The sequence below is a fragment of the Hypanus sabinus genome, chromosome 6, assembly GCF_030144855.1.
Source record: "Hypanus sabinus isolate sHypSab1 chromosome 6, sHypSab1.hap1, whole genome shotgun sequence".
In the NCBI taxonomy this organism is placed as follows: domain Eukaryota; kingdom Metazoa; phylum Chordata; class Chondrichthyes; order Myliobatiformes; family Dasyatidae; genus Hypanus; species Hypanus sabinus.
The window spans coordinates 165,954,737-165,980,560 of record NC_082711.1 but is presented as its reverse complement, the minus strand read 5'-3'; the positions used below and the strand labels follow the sequence as shown (position 1 = coordinate 165,980,560).

General features: G+C 41.1%; 1 protein-coding gene across 1 annotated transcript in view; it reads left to right on the top strand.

The window, feature by feature from the left end:
• heatr6 (HEAT repeat containing 6) overlaps window positions 1-13,846 on the top strand; it is a 73,163-nt gene extending 59,317 nt beyond the window's left edge. The window contains exons 17-20 of the mRNA XM_059973383.1: window positions 778-902; window positions 2,349-2,445; window positions 4,391-4,595; window positions 6,863-13,846. Coding sequence (XP_059829366.1) covers window positions 778-902; window positions 2,349-2,445; window positions 4,391-4,595; window positions 6,863-7,422 — 987 coding nt within the window. The 3' untranslated portion in view covers window positions 7,423-13,846. The remainder of the gene's footprint in view (window positions 1-777; window positions 903-2,348; window positions 2,446-4,390; window positions 4,596-6,862) is intronic.
• The last annotated feature ends 11,978 nt before the right edge of the window (window positions 13,847-25,824 follow it).

The following is a 25,824-nucleotide window of genomic DNA, read 5'->3' as shown; positions in this document are numbered from 1 at the left end:
ACTCATGTCATAATGGATATGAGTTAATGGAGCAAAAAGGATTCTAGTTATACTCTATTGTTTGCAGCTTAAGTTGTCACAAAACCATTCACATCTAATGGAATTTAATCTTGTTATACCGTAGTAAATGTGGCAGTGAATTTGCACGCAGCAAGCAGCACTCTGGAACAGGAGTGTTCTGTTTAATGCTGTCGAAAGCTAAGAGGTCATCACTGTGTTTTGAAAGTAGGGCAGAATATCTGGAGCTTTACTGCACCATGCTAACGCTGGCAAGGCACCATTGGATTGAATAGAATTCCCTTTGGCTGTGTAATGTCTTCATGGCTCAGCTCGCCTCAAGACCTCTGTTCCTCTGCATTGAGATGTGGATATCAGAGCTGAGATGAAGGTCTGCCGGCACATCAAGCTTCCCATTCCGCCTATCCACGTAGCACTGGTGGACTGTGCTGAAGGTCTGATTGTACTTAGCATTGGCCCTTTTACATTATACCAAGATTCCCAAGGCTTGAGACGTTGGTCAATACCTATGCTCTGCTCTACCTTAAGGAATATCCAAATCCTTAAGCTGATTTATTCCTAAAGTCATAAATGTTAAACAGAACTATTGGAAAATTGTGGGGACAAATGCAACTGATTGATTGAATTGGACACAATATGGCCCATCAGCTGTGGATTGACTTTCATACTTTAAGTTCAATTCATTAAAGATGTAAGTGAAAAAAACTAATACCTTATTTTCATTATCAAAACTAAATTTTAACATTCTTCATGAAACAGGACGTGATGTTTGTTGCTGACACTGCAAATGCCATTTTGACGTCCTTGGATGACAAGTCCTTAAACGTTCGTACCAAGGCAGCCTGGTCGCTGGCCAATCTCACTGACACCTTGATTGCTAACATGTACGTATCCATTGTTGCCCCTGCATGCTTTCCTTCAATGTACAAAGCTTGCGTGAATTAATGATGGTTGGAAATAGAGCCCTGCCAGAATGCAGTTTGCTGTCATTGTGCGAGGCTGGCAATTGTTACCATGCTACAGAAGTGGGTGGTTACCAACAATGCCCTGTATTGTGAGTTTGCTGAGCAATGCAGGAAGGTGGAAGCTAGGTCACATGCTCAAGAAGGGACGTTGAATGGAAGATGTATCACAAATTCAGACTGCCAACATGTTTAATTTTTAACTGCCTCAACAGTCCATGGAGCATGTGGAGATCTTCCAACCACCAGGCATTCTTTCTTTCTTTCTTTCTTTCTTTCTTTCTTTTTTTTCTAAGGGGCAGTTAGGGGGGAGGGGTTAAGGGGAGGGGGTATGGGTTATATACATTGTTTTTTTCATACTTTGTAATCATTTAAAAATGCAATAAAAAATTATTTAAAAAAAAAACAAAAAAAAAACAGTTCAACGGCAATTAATGATAGTCAATAAGTGTGAGGTTTAATGAATGAATAAATAAGAATAATTGCATTGGAATGTCCGCTGTTCACCAGCCAAGAATGTTAGACATTCTACACTCGTACCAGTAGGTGAACGGTGGAGGGTCCATTGTGATTATTTTTATATATTTATTCATGGAATAAATCACATGTCACCCTGCCATTTATTGCCTATAATGAGTACTGACTTCAAATGAGAATGGAGAACCGGAGATGGGAGGGCAAAAGCTTTTAATTTTAATAACAGACCTGGGAGGTCCAGATAGAGTGGATGTGAAGAGTCTGGGATCCATGGGCACAAACTCAGATTACATGGAAGGTCGCTTAGAACTGAGATGAGGAAGAATTTCTTTAGCCAGATAGTAGTGAATATACGGAATTTATTGCTACAAGGTGACTTTTGAGGCAAAGTTATTGGATATATTTAAAGTGGAGGTTGATAGGTTCTTTATTAATAAAGGCTTCAGAGATTATGGGTGAAGAGAGGAGAATGGGGTTGAGAGCGATAATAAATCAGCCATCATTGAATGGCAGAGCAGATTCAATGGGCGGAAGGCCTAATTCTGCCCTGATGTGGCCTGTTATTACCTTGCTTGTGGATTTTCTCAAGTCCTCAAAATTACATTTAGTTAAGTCCCAAGTGCAAAGATTGAAACCTGATAAGTGTAGATGGGTATTTATTTGTCAGTGGGCCAAAGGGCCTGTTTCTGTGCTGTACAATGCTATGATTCTGCCAATGACATATAATGAAGGTTTGCTTGCTTTAAGAAAAATTAAAGTACAAATGGAAAATCAAGTAGTTCATGGGTCGTATAGCTCCCGTAAGACTTCATCTTGTGAACGTTTTTCTGAATAATTTGGAACATGAATGTCTCGAGGTTTATTTCCTTATGTCATTTTGTTCTTTCTCAGGGAGTCCATGGGTCTAGATTTCCAAGAGGAACTCTCAGATGTTCTGCTTCTTAAGATGTTGAAATCGGCAACTCATGCATCTCATGATAAAGACAAGGTTCACAGTAACATTTTATTCTAGGGTTGTTTGCTTTATGTCTGTCTGTATGACCCTCTCAGTAGTAATCTTGTGTATGGTGTGCACTTACTGTGATTTTCACTTCACGTTTTGCAGTGTTAAAAACATCTCTGTTATTATAAAATTGTACAGCCACCAGCTGACAATGATCAATGCCACAGGCAATCTGCCAGTGGTCTATTAACATTGATTTATCAGTGTACTCAGAGATTAAACAATTGATGTCATTCTTATTGTTACTGATGCAAAATAATCTGAAACTGTTTATGTAATTTCCCATTTTAGCTCCAAATCGTGGAGCATGTTGCATATTTACTAGATATCCTGGCTAATCTGTCTGAACAGACAGATCATTACAGAGTGCATTCTTAAAGGGATTTAGTGCCTTTTCAGGAAAAAGACTTATTGTAGTAAGTGAAAATTGAAAATTTACAAACAATGGAAATTTGAAATGAAACAGAAAATACTGGAAGCATTCAGTAGGTCAGGCAGCATCAATTATCAAAGTATTAAAGCATGAGTAAAAAAAAAATCCATTGTAATATAATCAAAATAGAGTCATAGTGTTATACAGCATGAAAACAGGCTCTTCTACCCATTCTGTCCATGTTAACCAAGATGTCGATCTGAGCTGGTCCCATTTGTCTACGATTGTCCACTATCTCACTTGGTCCCCAAACATCACCTCTTGGTCAAGAAAGCACAGCAGCATGTCCAGTTTCTGAGGATATTGAGGTTACCCGCCCCCATCCCACCATTTTAACTGTTTTTTTACAGGATCATGATTCAGAGTGTCCTGCCTGGCTGCATCACTGATTCTGGAATTGCAAGGTATCTGACTGCGTGTCCCTACAAAGGATTGTGAGGTCTGCTGAAAAGATAACTGGTGTCTCTCTTCCGCCCATTAGAGATATTTATCAGGACCACTGCTTACACAGGGAGGGACCTTAGCATTGACCATGATCCCTCCCATCAGTCCAACAATCTTTTTGACACCCTACCATAGGCAGGTAGTTCCGTAGCATTAGGCCAAGAACTGTTAGGGCTGGAAACAATTGAACTCCCTGTCACCACCCAGGTCTCATCACGTATGAAATGCCAGGAGTGTTATACTGTTTACTTTTTAATGTGCACCTTATTATTTGTTAATTTATGGTAATATTAATTTATGTATTATATGTGCGAGCTATATGCACTGTCTTGTGCACCTTGGTCTGGAGGGACGTTATACATGGTGGTATACACGTGTACAGTTGAAAGACAATAAACTGAGCTTGAAGTTTTCTATCCGTGTATTTTCTCTGTGTATGATTTTGCTCAGGATCTCGCTAAGCACAAGACTCAAAGAACTATATTGCTCCATGCCTGGTTTTGATTTGATTTGGTGATGCTGGTTGTCTTAGAACTGCACTGCACAGAAAATTTGCCCTTCAGCCCACCTTATCTATGCTGACAAGCTCACCTAACTGATCTAGTCCCATTTGCCTGTGTTTGTCCCATATCCTTTTAAACCTTTCCTAACATGTACCTGTTCAAATGTTGAAATTGTTGGACTTGAGTCTACCACTTACTCTAGCAGATTGTTCCTTCCTAATTTTCCTAATCCTCATAGCCCTGCTATATATTCATATTTTATGAAAACTGAAACTATTTATGGAAAGATGAAATAAATCTAAAGTTGATTCCCAGATAAAGAGTTTCAGCCAAAAATGTCTGTTTATCCCTCTCCATAGTCACTGCCTAAGCTACTGAGTTCCTCCAGCATTCTGTGTGTGTTACTCTGGATTTCCAGCACCCACAGAATCTCTTGTATTCAGATTATTGCTGAAGTGCAATGTATGTGAAATGACATTTAGGATTTTGAAATGTTTAAAGAAAACTCTGCTTCCTTCATACTGAACATCATTCTGTTTTTATGATCTAGGTAAAGAGCAATGCAGTGAGGGCTCTGGGAAACCTACTGCACTTCCTGCAACCCCACCACATTTCCAAGGCCCAGTTCAAGCCAGGCATCGAAGAATCAATTCAAGCCTTAATCTGCACTGTTCAGAGTGAGGCAACCATGAAGGTGCGATGGAATGCATGCTATGCACTGGGAAATATGTTCAAAAACCCAGCTATTCCACTCGGTATGTATTCCATTTGCTGACCTTTGGAGCTCTCCACCTCTCTGAAGCTTTATAGCTGTGAAGTGTTTGATGTGATTTTCAGTGGGCTTTCCTGCCAGTCTTTGGTTTGCTACTTGCAGGAAGAGTAAATGTCAGTGGTGCCCTGTGGTGCAAATGGTATTGTCGCATAATAAATGGCTTCACATAGCACAGAATTAAGCTATTCAGCCCATTGTGCATGTGCAAAGTATTTTGAAAAAGAGATATAACTAGTCTCATTTATGAATAAATTGTACACTTTTTAACCTTTTAACAATTTACACAATTTTTCATTTTATAAATTTATAACTGTCTTGCACCATCCTGTCAGAAATTGCATCCAGCCTCATAACAATTGACTGGGAATCCAAGTGATCTTTTCCATATAGTGGTTTTGAACTCGCAGTATGAAGAGAGGCACTTGCATATATGTTTTCTGTTTGCAGTACCAGAAAGACTTGAGTGTTTAATGCCTTCTACATCCCTTATATGACATCCTGAATTGCTTTATAGCCAATTAAGTACATTTGAAGGCTGGGCTAGTTAATTGCAGACAATGTGGGAGCCAATTTTCGCATTGAACCTCTCACAAATGGCAGCGCAATATTGATCAGTTAATCTGTTTCAATTACATTAATTGAGAGATAAATATTGGCCAGAATATCTTTAATAAACTCCCTGCTTTTCTACAAAATTATGCGACAGGATCTTTTGCATCAAAGGTGTTGCATAACAGTCACTTGATTTTGATTCACTTGAATGAATTCGGTTGTGTGGAGAGGTTTGAAAGATGTTAGGAGTGTACTGCATTGAGCTGCTCCATCTAGTGGTGTTGTTAAAAAATCCTTTCCTTCTAAACAACAACACCACACACAAAATGCTGGGGAACACAGCAGGCCAGGCAGCATCTATAGGGAGAAGCGCTGGCCATGTTTCGGGCCGAGATGAAGGGTGAACAGCGCTTTTCCCTATAGATGCTGCCTGGCCTGCTGTGTTCCACCAAAATTTTGTGTGCGTTGTTGTTTGAATTTCCGGCATCTGCAGATTTCTTTGTGTTTGCTCTTTCCTTCTAAAGCACATTTATAAATATAATGTAGGCTTTGGCCCGTGGCAAGACATGCTGTGGTTATTGGATCTTTCACTGGGATTCCGGCTGAAACTCACCTGCTGCAGTATATTGCTTACGGAATTCTCCTTCCCCTTCTCTTCAGCTAAAGTAGCCAGTGGAATATGAATAAAGAGCAAGGTTGTCTTAGTATCAAAGGTCACTTATTAAAAATAAAGGCTTTTAGATGGTTTGCTGGACCTTTTCTTTACGCTCCTCCTCTTAGTGCTGTTTATTTCAGGTAGGTGACTGGAACCAGGAACCCCTTGAATGCGGAGAAATCGATATATACTCAGTGGCTAGTTTATTATTTACCTCCTTTACCTAATAAATTGGCCACTGCGTGTATGTTCATGGTCTTCTGCTGCTGTAGCCCATCCACTTCAAGGTTCGACCTGTTGTTCATTCAGAGTTGCCCTTCTGCATTCACTTTTGTAATGTGTGATTATTTGAGCTATTGTCTCCTTCCTGTCAGCTTGAACCAGTCTGGGCATTCTTGAACCCACCTGGCTTCACCCATCAGCTTCCAGCTAGCCTCTTTCTTCTCCCTCCACCTTTTTTATTCCGGCATCTTCCCCCTTCCATCTCAGTCATGAGAAAGGGTCTTGGCTGGAAACATCGACTATTTTCATAGATGCTGTTTGATCTGCCTCTGACCTCTCTCATTAACAAGGCATTATTGCCCACAGAACTGCTTCTTACTGGATGTGTTTTTTCGGTATTCTCTGTAAACTCTCAGGTGTTGTGTGTGAAAATCCCAGGAAATCAGTAGTTTCTGAGATACTAAAACCACCCCATCTGGCACCAACAGTCAAGGTCACTCAGATCACATTTCTTCCCTTTCTGATGTTTGGTCTGAACAACAACTGAACTTTTGACCATGTCTGCATGTTTTTAGCCTTGAGTTGCTGCCACATGATTGGCTGATTAGATATTTGCATTAACGAGCGTGTACCTAATGAAATGGCCACCGAGTGTATAATCACTTTGCTGCAACTTTGTTTAGCATGTTTCTCTGTGTAGTCCCTCAATTAAAAATACATTAGGCCTGGTTTTCAGTGTCACTTGAGATTGTGATTAATGCTTGAAATGAAGTATAACATGATGGAATACTTTCATGTGTTATTGTTGCTGATTTTTACAGACTCTGCTCCTTGGGCACCACAAGCATTTAGTGCTTTGACGTCAGTGGTAAAAACCTGCAAGAACTTCAAAGTGCGCATCAAGTCGGCCATGGCACTTTCAGTCCCAGATACCCGCGAATGCTATGGCGACAGTAACCAGTTCTGTGAGATCTGGACTGCACTGGTGCTAGCCCTGGAAAAGAGCGAGGAGACTGAGGACTTCCTGGAATTTAAATACTGCGCCAGTTTGCGGACTCAGATCTGTCAGACGCTGCTTCACCTCCTCCGTCTTGTCACTGGCAAAGACCTTCCTTGCATCCACGAAGCCCTGTCGGCTAAGGGCAGCTTGATCCGAACTTTTGTTCAGCGCTTCCTGATGTCGGGAGAGGAGGCTGATGAAACAATGACTCAGTCTGACCCACAGGATCGGGTCAGGATATTGCAGGAGGCTGTTCAGAATATAAACAGCCTTCAGGAGGTGTCTATTGATGAGAGAGAAATGGTTGTCAAATACTTGGATGTTATTTTAAAACATTGCGTGGAAGCAACACAGACTGATCTAAAAAATACTGATGCATGATGAATGATTTTTAAGGGCTATAACCATCTTCTGCCTTTTTAATGTCAGAAATAATTTGCACCATTTTAACAGCTATCTATTTAATTTAATATTTGTGGGACGGGGTGTACAACGGTGTAGGCATTTCCAGCTTCTAAGATTTCTGGGATTGTGTTGGCTTGTAACTGGAATTAAAGTTCATTACTACCTTGGGTTTGGAATCTCCCAGAGGAAGTCGCTCACACTGCCCCCTGCCACCCAGATTTCAAGGGTGCAGCCCCCCACTGAAACTATCTTGGAATTGCTGCTGATCTCATTGCGAGAGTTGGGCATGCAAAGTTGAAGATGTCTCACCAACGCTTTTACCTGGTAACTTCTTAAGTTGTAAACAGAACAGAGGAGTCTTCACTTACTGCCTCACTGGACGTGGGTGTGCATAATGTTACATAGGGTCTCCGAGATAGGACAATGTTCATCAGCACTAACACCTCCTTGACAATTTTGTTTTGAAAGCTGTACGTAGGTGGAGTACAGAATAAACTAAAAAGCCTTTGAAGTACCACAATGTATTCAGTGTAGGTGGCTGGCAGTGCTGTGGAATGGAATATTTTCATTATGTACCTAATAGCTGTACTCATTACTGCTAGGCTGTGGGTCAGTTATCATTTCTATTTCTATTTGTTTTTATCACCCTTATTGGATCAACACAGCCCTTCTACTCCCACTCCTTCAACACCATCATTTCAGTGCCACAGATAGCTGGAGCCATTGTCTATTCGGAGATCGGTGTAATGTCGCTCAAAACCCATAAAGTTGGATGAAAGGAGCTGAGAATAATTAATTATCAAATTACATGTAAGTACTGAAAGCACATTCAGCCATGCCTTCCACGTTTGTTGTAAGCTTCTATTCAGGAGCCAGTTTACAGCTTCCCTTGTGCTTTTGCTCTTTGGAAGGTGCACTCAAAGTACTGCTTGTGGGGTTCTCAGTAACTGTACGTTTTCCTCGTTGATACTGGACCTGACAATGGTCACTGATCAAGTTCCATGGTTGCACACTGAGGTCAATGTTAGGAACCTGTAATGTAAGACCAACGAAAACACATTTCACCTACTAATCCGGTCCCCAGCCCCAGCTCAAACAGGTTCTTGGGGATTACAGAGGATATCATAGAAACAAAGTTGTATTTACATGGTCTCAATTTTGGACCCAGACCCAGCTCAAACAGGTTCTTGGGGACTACAGAGGGCATCAGTGAAACAAAGTTGTATTTTCACAGATGTACCGCTGTGACATTGCGTTATACAGTATGGGAACAGGCACTTAGTAAGAACTTGTTCACGCTGACCACCAAGCCTATTTGATCTTGTCTCATTTGTCTGCATTTGGCCCAAATCCTTATAAATAAGGGGTTCCCAACCATTTTTATGCCATGGACCAGTCCCATTAAGCAAGGGATCTGTGGATCTCAGGATCCCTGTTGTAAATCTTCAATATTCATATACTTATATCCAAATGTCCTTATAAATGTAATTGTTATCCATCTCTTCCACTACCTCTGGCAGTTTGTTCTATATATACTGGATTCAAGTTAATTGGGACTACAGGGCCAGTGCGTTTTGGACCAATTATGCAGCTGCTCCAATTAGCTAAAGTTTCATGGAAATACTTAAAAAGGTATTACAAAAGACAAACTACCATTTAACTGACTGACAAACTATGTACTTAAATGAAACACAGAACAAATGAGAACACTACGAGTAGTACTACAGTACTATAAAACTGTGTTCCTAATAGTTAGTGACAGAGGAATTAATTCAGTGTACACTATCATGTTTTTTTGTTTGACTATAAATGAACAAAAATCAGTGCAGGCACTTAGTGTAGATATGGACAGCCTTCATACAATCCTTTTGATGATTGCATCCTGCAAATCTTCATTTTCATTGTAACATTCAAGATGATTGTCGATACCTTCAAATTCTGCATCTTAACTTGTTGAAGTAGTGAAACCGTTTCGTTTCATTCTTGGCAGTTTCTGGCATTTCCAAACCTGAAAGCTGAAACTGCAGTGAGCAAAAGGGTTCTGAATGTCTTTTTGCTTATTTTCATCAACTATCGGTGACAAAAATTACAACTTTTTGAACACAAATTCACACAACTAACTGAATTTAAAAACTGTTTGCACTAAGCATGGTATACTGTCTAAGAACCACACAAGTACACATATTTAACACTGATTAGAAACTGTTCAGAAACAGTTTTCTGTCCCAATTAAATGGCTGGTCTGATTAACTGATGGCCCAATTAACCAGAATCCACTTTACCTACATTCTCTATGTGACTATCTTACAGTTTGGGTCCCTTTCAAACTTCTCCCTTTTCACATTAAATGAATGCCCTCTAGTTTTAGAATTCCCTGGGAAGTAGACTACAACTGTCTGCATTACCTGTGTCCTTCATGATCTTATAAAGCTCGAAAAGGTCATCCCTCAGCCTTCTCCCTTCAGCAACCTAACAGTCCAATCGAAGAATTCCTAATACAGACCTGTATTTAGCTAAACAATTGCATGCTGTTGAGCCAGTTATTTTATTTATATTATCGGCACTTTAATTGAATTGAAGGAATGGAAAAAAATTCTCAATTTGTAATTTCAAAACTACTTCTTGCTGCACCATTTGTTATTGCATATTTTATAATGTAAAGGTTTTCTAAGGTATTTTGCAGAGGTATTGTCAAGTAAACAAGCTTCCTTATCCAAAGCTTCCCAATGTCAAAAGGTTGCTCCCAAAGTGGCTGTGCACCATGTAAAGGTCTGGCAGTCACCTACCAAGTTAAGGAAGATCCAAAGCATGGTACTCTGACCAGGTTTGAATCTGCTGACTTAGTCACCAGATGGATCACTATAATCACTTACCTACCTTCAGATAAAATTTCTGCTTCACTATTTCTAGTACTTTATATAAAACTACTGTATTCAATACTCAAACAATAATATAGTAATTTTATACAAATAATCTCCAAGATCAACTTAAATTATTCTGATCCAGTGCAATGCCATTCCCACTATGCCCCACCCCTTATCCTTTGAAACCTAAAATTTTCAGATTTGCTGAAGAAATTTGCACAGTTACCAACTGATTTATTAAAACTCTGGGTTGAGGGGGAGATTGTGTAGGGATACATGAACTTCAGAAGTCACATCAAGAAAGGCCCATGATACGTGTCCAAGGATTCACAGATACTTCCTTCTTGAAAATTAACTGGAAACCTTTTAAATATTATGATCTACTCATCCTGTATGTGTCATTTAGGAGGGAAGGATAGATGGAATTTTCTCTCTATTTTTCTTCAAGTTAATGATGAATCTGATCCAATCTATAAAGTAGTGGAAACAACCTTTTACTATTTGCTTTCTCAAATTGTTTCTTAATTGTACGGTACTTGAACTTCTTGTGTGGGAAAAGATGTATGGAAGTTGTTTGTTGGTAAACATAACAGCAGGAATCCTGATAATGACCGCAGTATGAATTAACATCACCACCATTTTGTGTTTTTTCAAATAACATGATTATTACCTGAAGCACAGTGGTATTTCTGTGCTTTCGTACTTGCAGCAGCATATGTAATTTGCATGTGGGCAGACCTCTAATTGTGTACTTACTCAATGCAATTTATATGTTACTTGTAATATTAATGAGCCTTGGAAGTCTTTGCCTAATATTTATCCCTCAAGTAACACCAGTGACACATCTGCCATCATTATATTTGCAGTTTGCTAATCCTTCCTATTTGCAATTTTGATTTCTGCTTTTTGTCAGGTACAACATTGAACATACTTGTTAAATAGTTTGGCTGCAAGGTGCTTATGGACTATTCTGAGAATGTAATATAAATGAAAATCTTTTTAGCATTGATTTAAAGATTCAGTGATTTCCATGGTTTTCAAGTAGGATTGCCAAGCCATGAATGCTCTTTCAAAAAGAGACCACAAGCCAACTAATTTATTGCACTGAAATATCTGTAGGTTCAAACCTGTCCAGATGTTAATGCATGCACTTTGATAATTTGCCCAAATTCAGTTCAATACTTGGAAATAATTTCCCCGATCTTCTGGCAGAATTTTACATTGCTCTTATTTGCATTCTGTTTATGCCGTAATGTAATGCCTCAGACACTTTTCAATTTAATTTTATATTTATGTAACTAACTAAATAAGATTAGTACTTACAATGAAGTAATAGTTTTCCTTATTAATTTATCAAAATTTAAAGGAATTCCAAACATCGTCAATAATTTCTTTACTTTCCAAATGAAAATGTTGGCTAGCGCTGAACTACAGAATTGAGCAATGGCAAAAACGATTAAGGAGAGAAAGAAACTTGAAGTGAATCTAAACTGTTCTAACCTGCTATCTGCCATTATTTTTATATAAAGGACAGTTAAACAGATGGTTATTTCTATTTCTGATATAGGATTCACACTTTTGAATTTGGACACACCGGACTGTAGATGCTGAATTTTTAAATAACCACATTGTCATATAACCTTTCTGTTTCCATAAGAAAAGGCTTTTTTCACGATAGTCACACGTTGATCGATTGGAGCCAGAGAAGGTATAACCAGTACTAGCTGGTTTTATGAACATTACTGTGCAAAAGTCTTAGGCACCCTGGAGTTTTTGTGTGATTTCAGATGGAATGGCCATCACAGAGCCCTGATCTCCATGTCATCAAGGCTGACTGGGATTACCTGGAGAGACAGAAGCAAGCGAGACAGCCAAAGTTTGCAGAACTGTGGCAAGTTCTCCAAGATGCTTGGAATAATCTGCCAGTCAATTTTCTTATCAAGCTACATGGCATTGTACCTTAGAGAATTGAACATAGAATTTAGAAATGTACAGCACATTACAGGCCTTTCAGCCCACGATGTTGTGCCGACCATGTAACCTACTCTAGAGACTGCCTAGAATTTCCTTAACGCATAGCCCTCCATTTTTCTAAGCTCCATGTAAGCTCTTAAAAGACTCTCTTGTATCCGCCGGCAGTGCATTCCACGCACCTACCAATATCTGTGAAAACTTACCCCAGACATCCCCTCGGTACCTCTTTCCAAGCACCTTAAAGCTATGCCCCTCTCATGTTAGCCAAATGATGCAGTTTTAAAGGAAAAGGGTGGTCACAACAAATATTGATTTGATTTACTGCTCTTTATAGTATTTTTTTGATGTTTAGAAACTTAATTTGAAAGCATCTTCACTTTACAGAACTTACATGTGCCTAAGACTTTTGCACAGTACAGTATACACCATATTCCGAATTGTAATGGGGGAATGGATTTGTGACAAGTGCTGCTAATTTCACAAAATTACTACAAAACAACATTTTTCACAACGTGTGTCAGTGACAGTAAATAAACTTGATGTGATGAGCTAAGATAATGGGCAGGAAAAGGGAACTGGTGGGCAGTAAGGTGGTATAGCAGATGGTGCTGCTGCCTCACAGTTCCAACAACACAGGTCTGATCCTGACCTTGGATGTTGGAATGTACTGGTGGTGTTAAATTACTCCTTTGTGGCTAAATAGAATCAAAAAGGGAGATTGAAGGACATGTAGGAGAATAAGTTGTTGGGGTAAAGGCAAATGAGAGATATAATGCAATTGATGGGATTACTCTGCTTAGAGCCAGCTTTAACTCGATGGATTGTTATAAGTATGTAAATAAGATTAGCCTCTTTCCAATTCTCCACAGCCCAGGACTAATATAGTTAGTTATAGTTCTTGGCTATGATCTTGCCTAACAATATCTAATCTGCAGAGGCTCAGGATCTTCCAGGTCTGATGGGCGACACACCACAAATTTCTTCACTGATCTCTGCGGTGCCACTGTAAATATTTTTGTGATGATTCGATGTTCAGGGTCTCTGAATCGAGAATAATTTAGTTCTTTTTCATCTTCTAACCAGGTCGCAGTAGATTAAAACTGTGGTTTGTCTGTCTTCCCTTGGCTATGATAGAATATACAATCACCTACAGTTTCCTTGTTTCTGAACTTTTCATACAGTTAAGCAATGGCACATTGGAAAAAATACAATGTTAATAGAATAGAAATGGTTCATTTGCAGTGCAACAACGGTCTGGACTGGGGGTTTGAAATGGGATTTCTAAGTTGCTTTTCCCTCTTATGCCACTAGATGGACCCTCAGACCAACTTTATTGCAGAGGTAGGTTTCTAAGCACATCGAATCAAGATTAAGTATCGTACTTAATCCTTCAGCCATGTTGCTCCACTAGATAAAATTAGTTGATGCACAGTCTGGCCCACTCACCACTTCATTCTAGTAGTCACCTGAGGGGGAAAAAATTACTTATTTATAAATACAATGCCGAATAGGCCCTTCCAATCCAACAAGCTGCATCGCTCAGCAACCCACCAATTTAACACTAGCATTATCACAGGACAATTTACACTCGGAGGAAACCCACATGATTCATGGGGAGAACATGCAAACATCTTACAGGCAGCACCAGAATTGACCTCCGAACTCCAAACACCCTGAGTTGTAATAGCATCATAGTAACCGCTGCGCTACTGTGGCACCTTATCCTTTGCACTGCCTTCCTCGCAAGAATATTATTCTTTATAAATGGAAAACAAGACTATTGTAGTATTCCAGGCAAGGCATCTGCAATATCACACCAGTTTTCCATTTTTTTTACACCAAACCCCTTGCAATGAAGAACAGCATTGTCTAAACTCAAGTGTGCCTTGGCTAACCGCCTCAGTTTCTCCTCCCTGAAATCTGGAGAGTCTATGCTGGATCTGTTCCAGGTATGGATATTCTTCCTGAGTATTGAGAACCAACATGCACACAAGACACCACATGTCTTGCCTAAGTCCAGTACAACAGCAGGATTACTATCAAACATGCAGTATTTTGAAGAAGTGAATTCCAAACATGTTGATCTTCAGGTATTTATTTGGAGTATAGTGTTGCCATTGGAGAGAGTCCAGTGGAGGTTTATGTGAATAACCCAGGTGCGAAAGGGTTTATGTATAAGATATGTTACACTGGGCCTGTACTCACTGGAGTGTAGAAATAAGAGAAGGATCTCATTGAAACCTACCAAATATTGAAAGGCTGAGACTGAGTGAAAGTGGAAAGGGTGTTTCCAATAGTGGGAGAGTTCAGGACCAGAGGATACAGCCTCAGCATAGAAAGATGTCCCTTTAGTACAGAGGTGAGTAAGACTTTCTTTAGGCAGAGAGTGGTGAATCTGGAATTCATTGCCACAGATGGCTGTGGAGGCCAAGTTATTGGGTATATTTAAAGCAGAGGTTGATGGGTTCTTAACTAGTAAGGGAGTCAAAGGTTATGGGAGTAGGAAGGAGAATAGGGTTGAGAGGGGAAATAAGTCAACAATGATCAAATGGCAGAGCAGACTTGATCGGCTGAATGGCTTAATTCTGTTCCTATGTCTTACAGTCTTAGAAGTGCAATAGGAAGAGCTGGCTGTTCTTAGTGGAATTAAGGATTTACATTCCAAATGTTCCCTCTGTAAGATATGTATCAGACTGTGGAACAGTGTTATGGCTGCCAATATTGAAGCTAGCTCAGTATTCTTGCTACACCGGCCATCACAGGTCGAATATGTTTGGCCTGTAAATACAAATGAGCGTTTGAGAAAACATCTGACTGCTGCAGGTGACTGTCCTGCTGGAATTTTGCCACACTGAACCCAAGTAGTATACATTGTAAGTAATACGTTTTCATGTCCATTTTATGAACCTTACCTAGAGATTTGCTGTTCAGGCCAGCAACAAATCCCTTTTTAAAACCATCAATTGCATATAAAGCCTTGTCTGCAATAAATGCTTTGATAGGTATTTTAACCTGATTTAAGCCTGGATTAAATTTGTTAGTATCAGTGTTATTGTTAAGTATGGCAAAAAAAGATTTAAAATGCTTATTCAGACTCCATTTGTTGGGACACCCCACCTCAGCAGACATCTTCTGCCCTGTGGGAACTCAGTTTGTATCTACATTTCTGATTTACACAATGTTAGGGTTACGGACAGTCCTCAGGGCTGGAACCCTGCTGTAACCCTGAAGGACCTGTACAATATTGAATGATTAATTATTTTTCAATTTCTTTTCTGGTCTTGTAGCTAATTTTCATCCTCCTTTCATAAAGGCGTTGATTCTTGCAGAATGGCTATGAGGTCATCTGCAATCTCCTGCTGAAATGGCTTCTTCAATGGGAAGCAAGATCATATGAGGCTAATTGCATCACACTAGAGAAGTTTATTCTCTTATCCTATATCCCCGGTGTAAATTTTAGTAGCAATGTTTGGACAGTGATCAGGGACAGGAATTACTAGTTGGTTATCTTCTCCACCGGTCCTAAGTTAAACTACAAATTTAAACTAAATTAAACAGTGTTTGCCAGGATAGCTCCATGCCATTGCAGTGGTGTGGAGTTTATCTATTTACTGATCTCTTGATGAGGCTACAGGAAGAAAGATGGACAATCAGCCAGGTCAATACCTGGAGATCATAACAAGGATTCTCATTGGCTCTATCCTTGAGCCAAGGAGGGTGAAATACAACAGCTCTGAATTCCATAAAGGAAGCAAGTTTGTCATCTATCTTTTGATTGTTCAATATTTGGAGAGCTCATCTAGAGAAAAGAAAAATATCTTGTTTTGTTGCTGCTGCTCAGAGATAGTTGAGATCTGTTCAAACTAACAGATCAATAATGTTGAAGTTTGGGATTTTATTGCTGTTTGCACCATTTTCTGCACTGAGGTCGGAGTGTTTACAGCAGTAAACACAGACGCAATACTTATCTGCAAAGCCTGCTATGCTTGCAAAAAGTCTTTGGTTAATGTGGTGTTGTCACTTTTGTAAGACTACTGACTTGCTGGAGAATTGATTTTGTTTCAGAGATGTTGCTGATCCAAAGTGATTTCAAAAACGATTCAAAAAGAACTTCACACACGAAGAAACGCTGAACTTTTTTCGGGTTTGACAAGTATTACTGGACAACATTGGACTGTGTACCTAACTGCACTGTAACTGGAATGCTTGGAGACACCATGTTCAAGCCCCAAAAAAAGAAAAAGCTGAAAATACTCAGCTAGTCAGACAGAATGAGTGGAAGGATAAACAGTTAATGTTTCAAGTCCAAGACCCTTCCACAATACCAGCAGGAGAAAAAACAAATTAGTTTTAACTTGCCTCAAGGATAATTTGTGAAAGTCATCTGGTCGATAGGTTAATGGGGGCAGTCAGGGTATGTGATGACAAACAGAGGAGTGTAAAATGTTGTGAAAAGCGAGTCTGTATCACTCGTCCGGAGTCAGGCTTGGAAATGTTATCCCCGTGATTGTTGTTGGGTATTTAATATTTGAGAAATACTGGAAATGTATTGTTTGATTAAGCATTCTTTGTTTTTGTAATGCACTGTGGGTTATATGTAAGAGTATGTGAATTGCATAATCATGACACTACCACGTGATACATGTGTGCCTCGCTTAAAGTAAGCATGGAGTTAGACTCACATTTCAAACTCCTTTGTTTTCCTTTCAATTAATTTTATCTTTTAGCCGTGGTGATGAAGTATTTTTAAAATTAACCTGAAGTGACTACCTACCTGTTGAAGCAGAGGGAGATGTTTTAATAAAAGCATAGCAAGAAACTGTAGAGTTTTAAAAAATGCAGTGCAGTACGTGCAGAAATAATCAAGTTTTTCTTTAAAAAGGCAAAAAACGGAAGAACTTGTGGGTTCATAAACAGTGAGTACCGGTCGATAATAATCATTAAAAAAGCAGAAATGGCTGGTTACATCGGGAAGATAAACCAGTTCCATTACACAACAGATAAAAGGTATACTGAGCAAATTGAGCAGTATTTTGAAGCAAATAAAATAGCCGATTTTGCTGAGGGCTTTGGATTTAAAGGCATACAGTTTGCTTAGATGTTTGACTGCTCCAACAAAATCATTGGAAGTGAGCTTTGCTGGTATCATGAAGGTAAAGCAGGAACATTTTGGACTGAAACCATTGTTGATTGCAGAATATTTTAGCTTTCATAAGCGGAATCGAAAGGAAGAGAAGTCCATTTCAGTGTATGTGGCTGAATTGAGTTTCTCTGAGCATTGTCAGTTCGATTGATGGGCTTAATGATGCACTGAGAGATCATTTAGTTTGTGGAAACTTACAAGAAAGCATTCAAAAATGGCTCCTAACTGAAGCACAACTCACATTTAAAAGAACAGAAAATGCAACATACAAAGTGCACGTCAGGCAGACAAAAATGAAATAGACTGCACAGGGTAGAGAAAAAAGATAAAAAGTCAAATTGCAGTTTCAGAAAGAGCACGAATCCGCATGCTGTTGATGAAAAATCTGACAATGATGAGAGTGACACAGGACAGAGTAGCCTTGAGATTTACAATGTGAAAACTAACAATGGACAAGCAATTTGGCTTCCACCAGAAGTGAATGGAAAATTAATTAAACTGGCTCAGTTGTTCCAGTCATTCCACAAAATGAGGTTGAATGGCATTTCAAAGATTCTAAACTGAAGCCTGCAGATATGCAACTAAGAACTTACACTGGAGAAAATATAACTCCTGTGGAATACAGCAGGCAATGTGCTGCATTGGGGTTGTATGTGGTAAAAACAGGAGGCCAGCATTGTGGGGGTGTGACTGGTTAAGACTACTTGACAGAGATCCATCCGCTATTTGCGTGCCACATACCCTGTAACAGTGTTAACTGAAAACGAACTAAGAAAGGTCCTGGATGATGCTACAGCAGTGTTCAAGGGTGAGATTGGAAAGCTCAAACATAGCACGTGTTAAGTAGTACTGAATGGAAGTGCCACACCCAGGTTTTATAAAGCCCGTCTGGTTCCTTATGCAATCTGTGATGAAGTAGCCAGAGAGCTAGACTACACAGAGGCCGAAGGAATTCATTCTAAGTTTGAGTGGAGCCCATGAGGATTGCCAGTGGTCCCAGTCATCAAAAAGAATGGGTCTGTAAGGATCCATGGTGACTTTAAGGTCACCATCAACCTGGTATTGAAAGTAAATCAATACCCTCTTCCTGGGAAAGAGGATATCTTTGCTAATCCTGCTAGAGGAGGACACTTCAGCAAAGTGGACTTAGCTGAATCCTAGCTGCAGATGGAGATGGAAACCATAAACACTCACAAAGGACTTTGTCGTTATAATAGACTTATATTTGGAGTAGCATCTGCACCTGCATTCTGATGGAAAGCTATGGACAAGGTGCTACAAGGCTGTCCAGGCACTCAGAGTTACCTGGATTACACCTTTGTTACCAGTAATAATCATAAGGAACGTCTCCAAAATCTCAAGGCAGTGTTAAAAAGATTAGAACATTATAGGCTCAGAGCACAATGCAACACGTGTGAATTATTTAAACAAGCATCAGCTACCGTTGTTACACCATCAATGCACGAGAATTACACAAGTGTGCTGAGAAACTCAAGCAGTGGTGGATGCTCCAAGACCAATACATGTGTCGCAATTGCGGACCTTTTTAGAATTTGTCAACTATTGTAACAGGTTCCTGTCAAACATAGCTGCTGTGCTCCACCCTTTGTACTCATTACTGCAGACTGGGAAGAAATGGCAATGGACAAAGCAGTGTGAGGTGCCTTTCAAAAAGGTAAAGGTAGTGGTTGGATCAGGCACTGTACTCACTCATTATGATTAACATCGTCCAGTGAAGCTTGTCTGTGATGCCGCGCCTTATGGTATAGGTGCCGTTATGTCAAATGTTATGAGTGATGGAAGTGAACTGCTATAGCCTTTGCATCATGTTCCCTTACTGTTGCAGAGAAAAATTATGCAAAGATCAACAGAGAGGCCTTGAGTCTGGTTTGGGGTGTAAAGCATTTCAACCAGTACTTGTTTGGGAGGATTACCCTCACTACTGATCACTAACAAACTGTGTCCATTTTCAATCCACAGAAGGGTGTCCCACTAACTGCAGCAGCATGAATGTAGAGCTGGGCTCTGTTTCTCGGAGGTCACAATTACAGGATGGAATTCAAGAGGAAGTGCCAATGGATTGTCCCATTTATCCTTGGAAAAGGAAATACTGGAAAAAATTACAAAAAAAAGGCACTTCTCTTGAAGTATTCTTCCTTATGTAAATCGGAAGTCTCCCTATTACACCAAAGATGATCCAAAGAGAAACCAGAAAAGACCCCACACTGTCTCAGGTCTACTTGGCCACCACATGGCTGGACTATGCAGCAGAAATTCCAGTTCCCCCATTTTTACCAGTGCCGGCATAAAATTCCCCTTGACGAGGGTTGCCTTATGTAGGGATTGAGAGTTTTATCCTCCAAGCTGAGAGCTGAAGAGTTGGAGGAGCTACATGCTGGCATAGTTAAAATGAAAGCATTGGCTCGAAGCTTTGTCTGGTGGCCAGGGATAGATCGGCAGATGGCTCCATTTGCCACGCATTCTTCCAGATGCCAACACGTCCAGAAGATGCCAACGGTAGGTCCTTTCCATCCCTGGGAATGGCCTGCATTGCCCTGGCAGAGGACTCATGTAATTTTGTCAGACCATTCATAGACATAAATTTCTTGGTAGTAGTGGATGTACCTCCAAGGTGGCCAAAAGTGTTCCCAGTAGCCTCCGCTGTGGCCTTGCACACTGTTGATGTGTTGAGAAGCCTCTTCTCAAGGATTGGTGTTCCAGAACAATGAGTCAGTGACATTGGACTACAGTTTGTTGTTGAACAATTTCAGATATTCTTAAAAATGAATGGAATAAGGCATATTACATCAGCACTGTTTCACTCAGCACAAGTGGCTCAGCAGAGCGGTTGGTCCAGAGTCTGAAATTGCTACTTTGCAAGTGAGATGGCTTTCCAGAGGTTGTACTTGGACCTTTTGTAGTTTACTTGGTCATTGGACCTGAACGCCACTCATCTGACCCTCAGCGGATCATGGATCTAATGGTTCATCCAGGGCTTTTAGTATTTATAAAGTCTGAGACAACCGCGGTGTATTTGTTCAGATCCTCTGATGAGGCCTTCAACACAGCCTAATCCACTGACTTGAAGCTATAGCTTAGCCACCCCTCTGCCTCCCCATTCCAGACCAAACCTGAATCACTGAAGGATGCTCGACAGCTGAGGCAGGTCTCGAATGCTATCACCTCCTACCAAATGAAACCAAGTGACGTAGGCAACAACAAGGTTTCACTACCAGATGAGCTCAATGCCTCTTACGCTTGCTCTGGCTGTCAAAACATGGAGGCGCCATCACAAACTTCCACAGCCCCCAATGACCCTGTGAGTTCAGTCTCTGAGGTTGATGTGAGAGCACCCTTAAGGTGGGTGAAGCCACGGAAAGCATCTGGCCTAGATGGGGTACCTGGCTGAGTACGAAAGACCTGTGTTGATCAACTGGCTGGAGTGTTCACCAATATCTGTAATCTCTCTAAAGACCTGTACTGATTATTGCTTTGGCAGTCTGAGGTATCCACCTGCTTCAGGAAGGCTTCTACCAGTGCCTAAGAAAAACGTGATAACCTGCCTTAGTAACTATCATCTAGTAGCTCTTATTAGATTAGATTCAACTTTACTGTCATTGTGCCAAGTACAGATACAAAGCCAATGAAATGCAGTTAGCATCTAACCAGAAATGCAAAGAAAAGTGTTATTTACCAAATAAGTGTGATTAAAAAGTAAGTGCTACAGCACACAAATATAAAAGTCCTGAGACAGTACAATATGGATAAAATACTGCTTAGCGCTGTGATGTGAGATTCAGCAGGGTGACAGCCTCAGGGAAGAAGCTCTTCCTGAGCCTGCAGGTGCAGGAGCGGAGGCTCCTGTAGCACCTGCCTGATAGGAGGAGAGTAAAAAGTCCATGGTTAGGGTGAGGTCCATCCTTGATAATGCTTTTCGCCCTGACCGGGTAGGTAGATGTTCTCAATGGTGAGCAATTGAGTGCAGATAATCTGCCGGGCAGTTTTCATCATACACTGGAGTGCTTTGCGGTCTGATATGGGGCAATTGCCATACCACACTGAGATGCAATTAGTGAGTATGGTCTCAATGGTAACTGTCCATTATGTCCATTGTGAGGAAGTACTTTTGAGAAGTTGATGATAAAACATATCAACTCCTGCCTGAGAAGAGACTTGGACTGAGTCCAGTTTGCCTACCCTCACAACAGGTCAGCAGCCAATGTCATTTCCTTGGCTCTTCATTCAACCTTGGAACATCAGGACAGTGAAGGGGCATTAATCAGGATGGTCTCTATTAAATACAGTTTAACATTTAATACCATCATCCCCTCAAGACCAGTCAATAAGCTCCAAGACAAGGTCTCAGTACCTTGTTGTGCAACAGGATTCTCGATTTCCTCACAGTCAGTTTGGATTGGCCACAACGTCTCCTCCATTTATGCCGGGAATGCACTAGACCCAAAGAGGACAAGTTCACTCAACTTCATTCAGCCCATCACCAAACTGTTCCCACCACCTATGGACTCACTTTCAAGGACTTCATCTCAGGTTCTTGATGATTCTTTCATTTTCTCTCCTCCTCTACCTCTCTCCCACTCTTCCCCTCTACCCCTCTCCCACTCTCCCCCTCTTTCTCTCTCTCTTTCATTGGTTGTTTGTCTATTCTGTTGGGTGTGGTATTTCATTGATTCTATTGTGTTTCTTGTATTTACTGTGAGTGCCTACAAGAAAATGAATCTCAGGGTTGTATATAGAGACATGTATGCACCTTGATAATGAATTTACTTTGAACTTTGTATTAGGAAATTGCTGTGGTGTGTTGGCACTACATCCAACTAAACACAACAACATTCAACAATTATGCAGAATAAAGAATTATATTAAAAGTTCAAAGTAATTTTATTACTGAAATACATATGTCATCATATACAACCCTGAGATTCATTTTCTAGGGGGCATGCTCAATAAATCCATTAACCATAGTAGAATTAATGAAAGACCACACCAACTGAGTGTATAACCCATCTGCAAAAGACAAAAAACTGCAAATATAAAATAATAATTTTGAAGCAATAATTATCGAGAACATGAGCTAAAGAGTCATTGGAAGTGAGGGAACAGTTTAGTGATGGGGTGAATGAAGTTGTCCCCTCTGTTTCAAGAGTCTGATGGTCGAGGGGTAGTAACTGCCCCTGAACCTGGTGGTGTGGGTCCTGAAAACCCCGTACCCTCTTCCTAAGACAGCAGCAAGAAGAGAGCATGACCTGGGTGGTGGGATCCCTGATGATGGATGCTGCTTTCCTGTGACAATGCTCCATGCAGATGTTCTCCATGGTTGACAGGGCTTTCCCTGTGATGGACTGGGCCATATCCACTACTTCTTGAAGGATTTTCCATTCAAGGGCATTGATGTTTCCATACCAGGCTGCGTGGCAGCCAATCATTATATTATCCACCACAGATCTGTATACGCTGTCAAAGTTTTAAATGTCATGCCGAATCTTCTGAAACTTCGAAGAAAGTAGAGGTGTTGGGGTTCTTTCTTTGTAATGGCACTTACAATCTGGTCACAGGACAGATCCTCCAAAATGATTACACTGAAGAGTTTAGAGTTACTGATTTTCTCTGATGAGGACTGGCTCATGGACCTCCAGTTTCCTCCTCCTGAAGTCATGTCCTTGGTCTTGCTGGCATTGAATGAGAGGTTGGCGTTATGGCACCACTCACCCAGATTTTCAAACTCCCTCCTATATGCTGACTCATCATCACCTTTGTTTTGGCCCATGACTGTGGTGTGTCATCAGCAAACTTGAATATAGCATTGGAGCTGTGCTTAGCCGCACAATTGTAAGTGTAAAGCGAGTAGAGCAGGGGGCTAAGCACACAGCTCTATGGTGCTCCTGTGCTGATGGTGATCATGGAGGAGATGTTGCCAATCCGGACTGACTGGAGTCTGCAAGTGAGGAAATCCAGGATCCAATTGCACCAGGGGGTATTGAGGCCCAGGTCTTGAAGCTTACTGATTAGTTCTGAGGGGAGGATAGTATTGAATGCTGAGCTGTAGTTGATAGTACACATCCTAATACATGCACCTTTGCTGTTCAGATGCCCTGGAGTTGAGTGCAGAGTGAATGTGACACCTGCTGTGCCAGTAGGCAGATAGGAGTAGAATCAAGTTGCTTCTCAGGCAGGAGTTGATATGTTTCATCACCAACATCTCAAAACACTATGTCACCATGGATATATGGGGTTATGGGGAGATTTGGCATAGTGGTAACCACCACTGGATCAGTAATCCAGAGACCCAGTTACATGCTGGGGGACATGAGATCGAATCCCACCATGGCACATGGTGAACTTTGAATGCAATAAAAATAAACCATGTTGATTGTTGTAAAAACCCATCTGGTTCACTAATGTCCATTAGGGGAGGCATCCTGCCATGTGTGGCTTCAGCAATCTGGCTGATTTAAAGTTAGGGACGGGCAATGAATGCTGGCTTAGCTGGCAACGTCCACATCCTATAAATGAATAAATTTTAAAAATAAGACAATTAAGTGCTACTGGATGATAGTGTTGAGGCAGGTTACATTTACCATGTATTTATTTACTTAAAAAATGAAAACAAGAGAAATTCTGCAGATGCCGGAAATCCAAAGCAACACACTCAAATTGCTGCTCAGCAGGCCAGGCAGCGCCCATGGAAATGAATAAGCAGTCGATGTTTCAGGCCAAAGCCCTTCTTCAGGGCTGGAAAGGAAGGCGGAAGACACCAGAATAAAAAGCTGGGGTGAGGGGAAGGAGGATAGCTGGAAGGTGAGAGGTGAGGCCAGGTGGGTGGGAAATGTAAAGGGCTGCATGGGAAGGAATCTGATAGGAGAGGAGAGTGGGCGACAGGAGAGAGGAGAATTCAATATAAGTATATTGTAATTAATTGATTGATTTATTATCATTTTATTTTTTTTCTTCTTCTTCTATATTATGTATTGCATTGAACTGCTGCTGCTGTTAACAAATTTCACAACACATGCCGGTGATAGTAAACCTGATTCTGGTTCTGAGGAGGGGCACCAGCTGAAGGTGACAGGCAGTTCAGACGAGTTGAGAAGAGATAGGGGCCAGAGTGGGGAATAGACGAAGCGGGGAGGAGGAGGGATTTTTTTAAACCGGAAAGAGAAGTTGATATTCAAGCCATCAGATTGGAGGGTACCCAAGTGGAAAATGAGGTGTTGCTCTTCCACTCAGTGGCTGGTCTCATCGTGGCACAAGAGGAGGCCTTGGACCGACATGTCAGAACAGGAACGGAATCAGAATTAAGACGTTTGGCCACCGGCAAGTCGATGGTGTGGAGGCGCTCGACGAAGTGGTGGCCCAGTTTACAACAGGTCTCACCAATGCCACATCCGGAGCACTGGGCACAATAGATGGCCCCAGCAGATTTGCAGGTGAAGTGTTGCCGCACCTGGAAGGACTGTTTGGGGCCCTGAATGGAGGTGAGGGAGGAGGTGAACGGGCAGGTGCAGCTCTTTGGCTGCTTGCAGTGATAAGTGCTGGGAGGGAGATTAGTGGGGAGGGATAAATGGACACGGGAATCACAGAGGGAGTGATCCCTGTGGAAGGTGGGGAGAGAGAAAGGGGGGGGAGAGAAAGATATGTTTGGCAGTAGGATCCTTCTGGAGATGGCAGAAGTTGCAGAGGATAATGTATTGGATGCGGAGGCTGATGGGGCGGTGGATAAGGACAAGAGGAACTCTATCACTGTTAACCAATGGGAAGATGAGACGCTTGGGAAACGGAGGAGATGTGAGCGAGGGCAGTATCACTGGTGGAAGAAGGGAAACACCATTCATTGGGGAAGGAGGACATCTCTGACATTCTCGAAATGAAAGTTGCATCCTGGGAACAGATGCGGCAGATGTGAAGGAAATGAGAAGAGGGAATACAATTTTACTGGAGGCAGGGTGGGACAGTCAAGATAACCGTGGAAATTGGAAGGTATGTTGGTCGACAGTTCATCTCCAGAGATGGAGATAGAGTGATTGAGAAAGGGGAAGGAGGTGTCAGAGATGGATCAAGTGAACTTAAGAGCTGGATGGAAGTTAGAGGCAAAGTTAATTTAAATTAATGAGCTCACCATGGATGCATGAAGCAGCACCAATGCAGGTATCAATGCAGCAGAGGGAGAGTTGGGAAGCATTACCAGCGAAGGCTTGGAACATTGACTATTCTACATAGCCATCAGAAAGGCAGGCGTTCCTGGGGTCCTGGCTACTCTCAAGTCTGGAAAAACTGGGAGAAGTTAAAGAAAAATTTGTTGAAGATGAGGACCAGTTCTGCAAAATGGAAGAGGGTGTTGATTGAGGGGAAGTGGTTATTTTATTTTATTGTGAAAGAAGC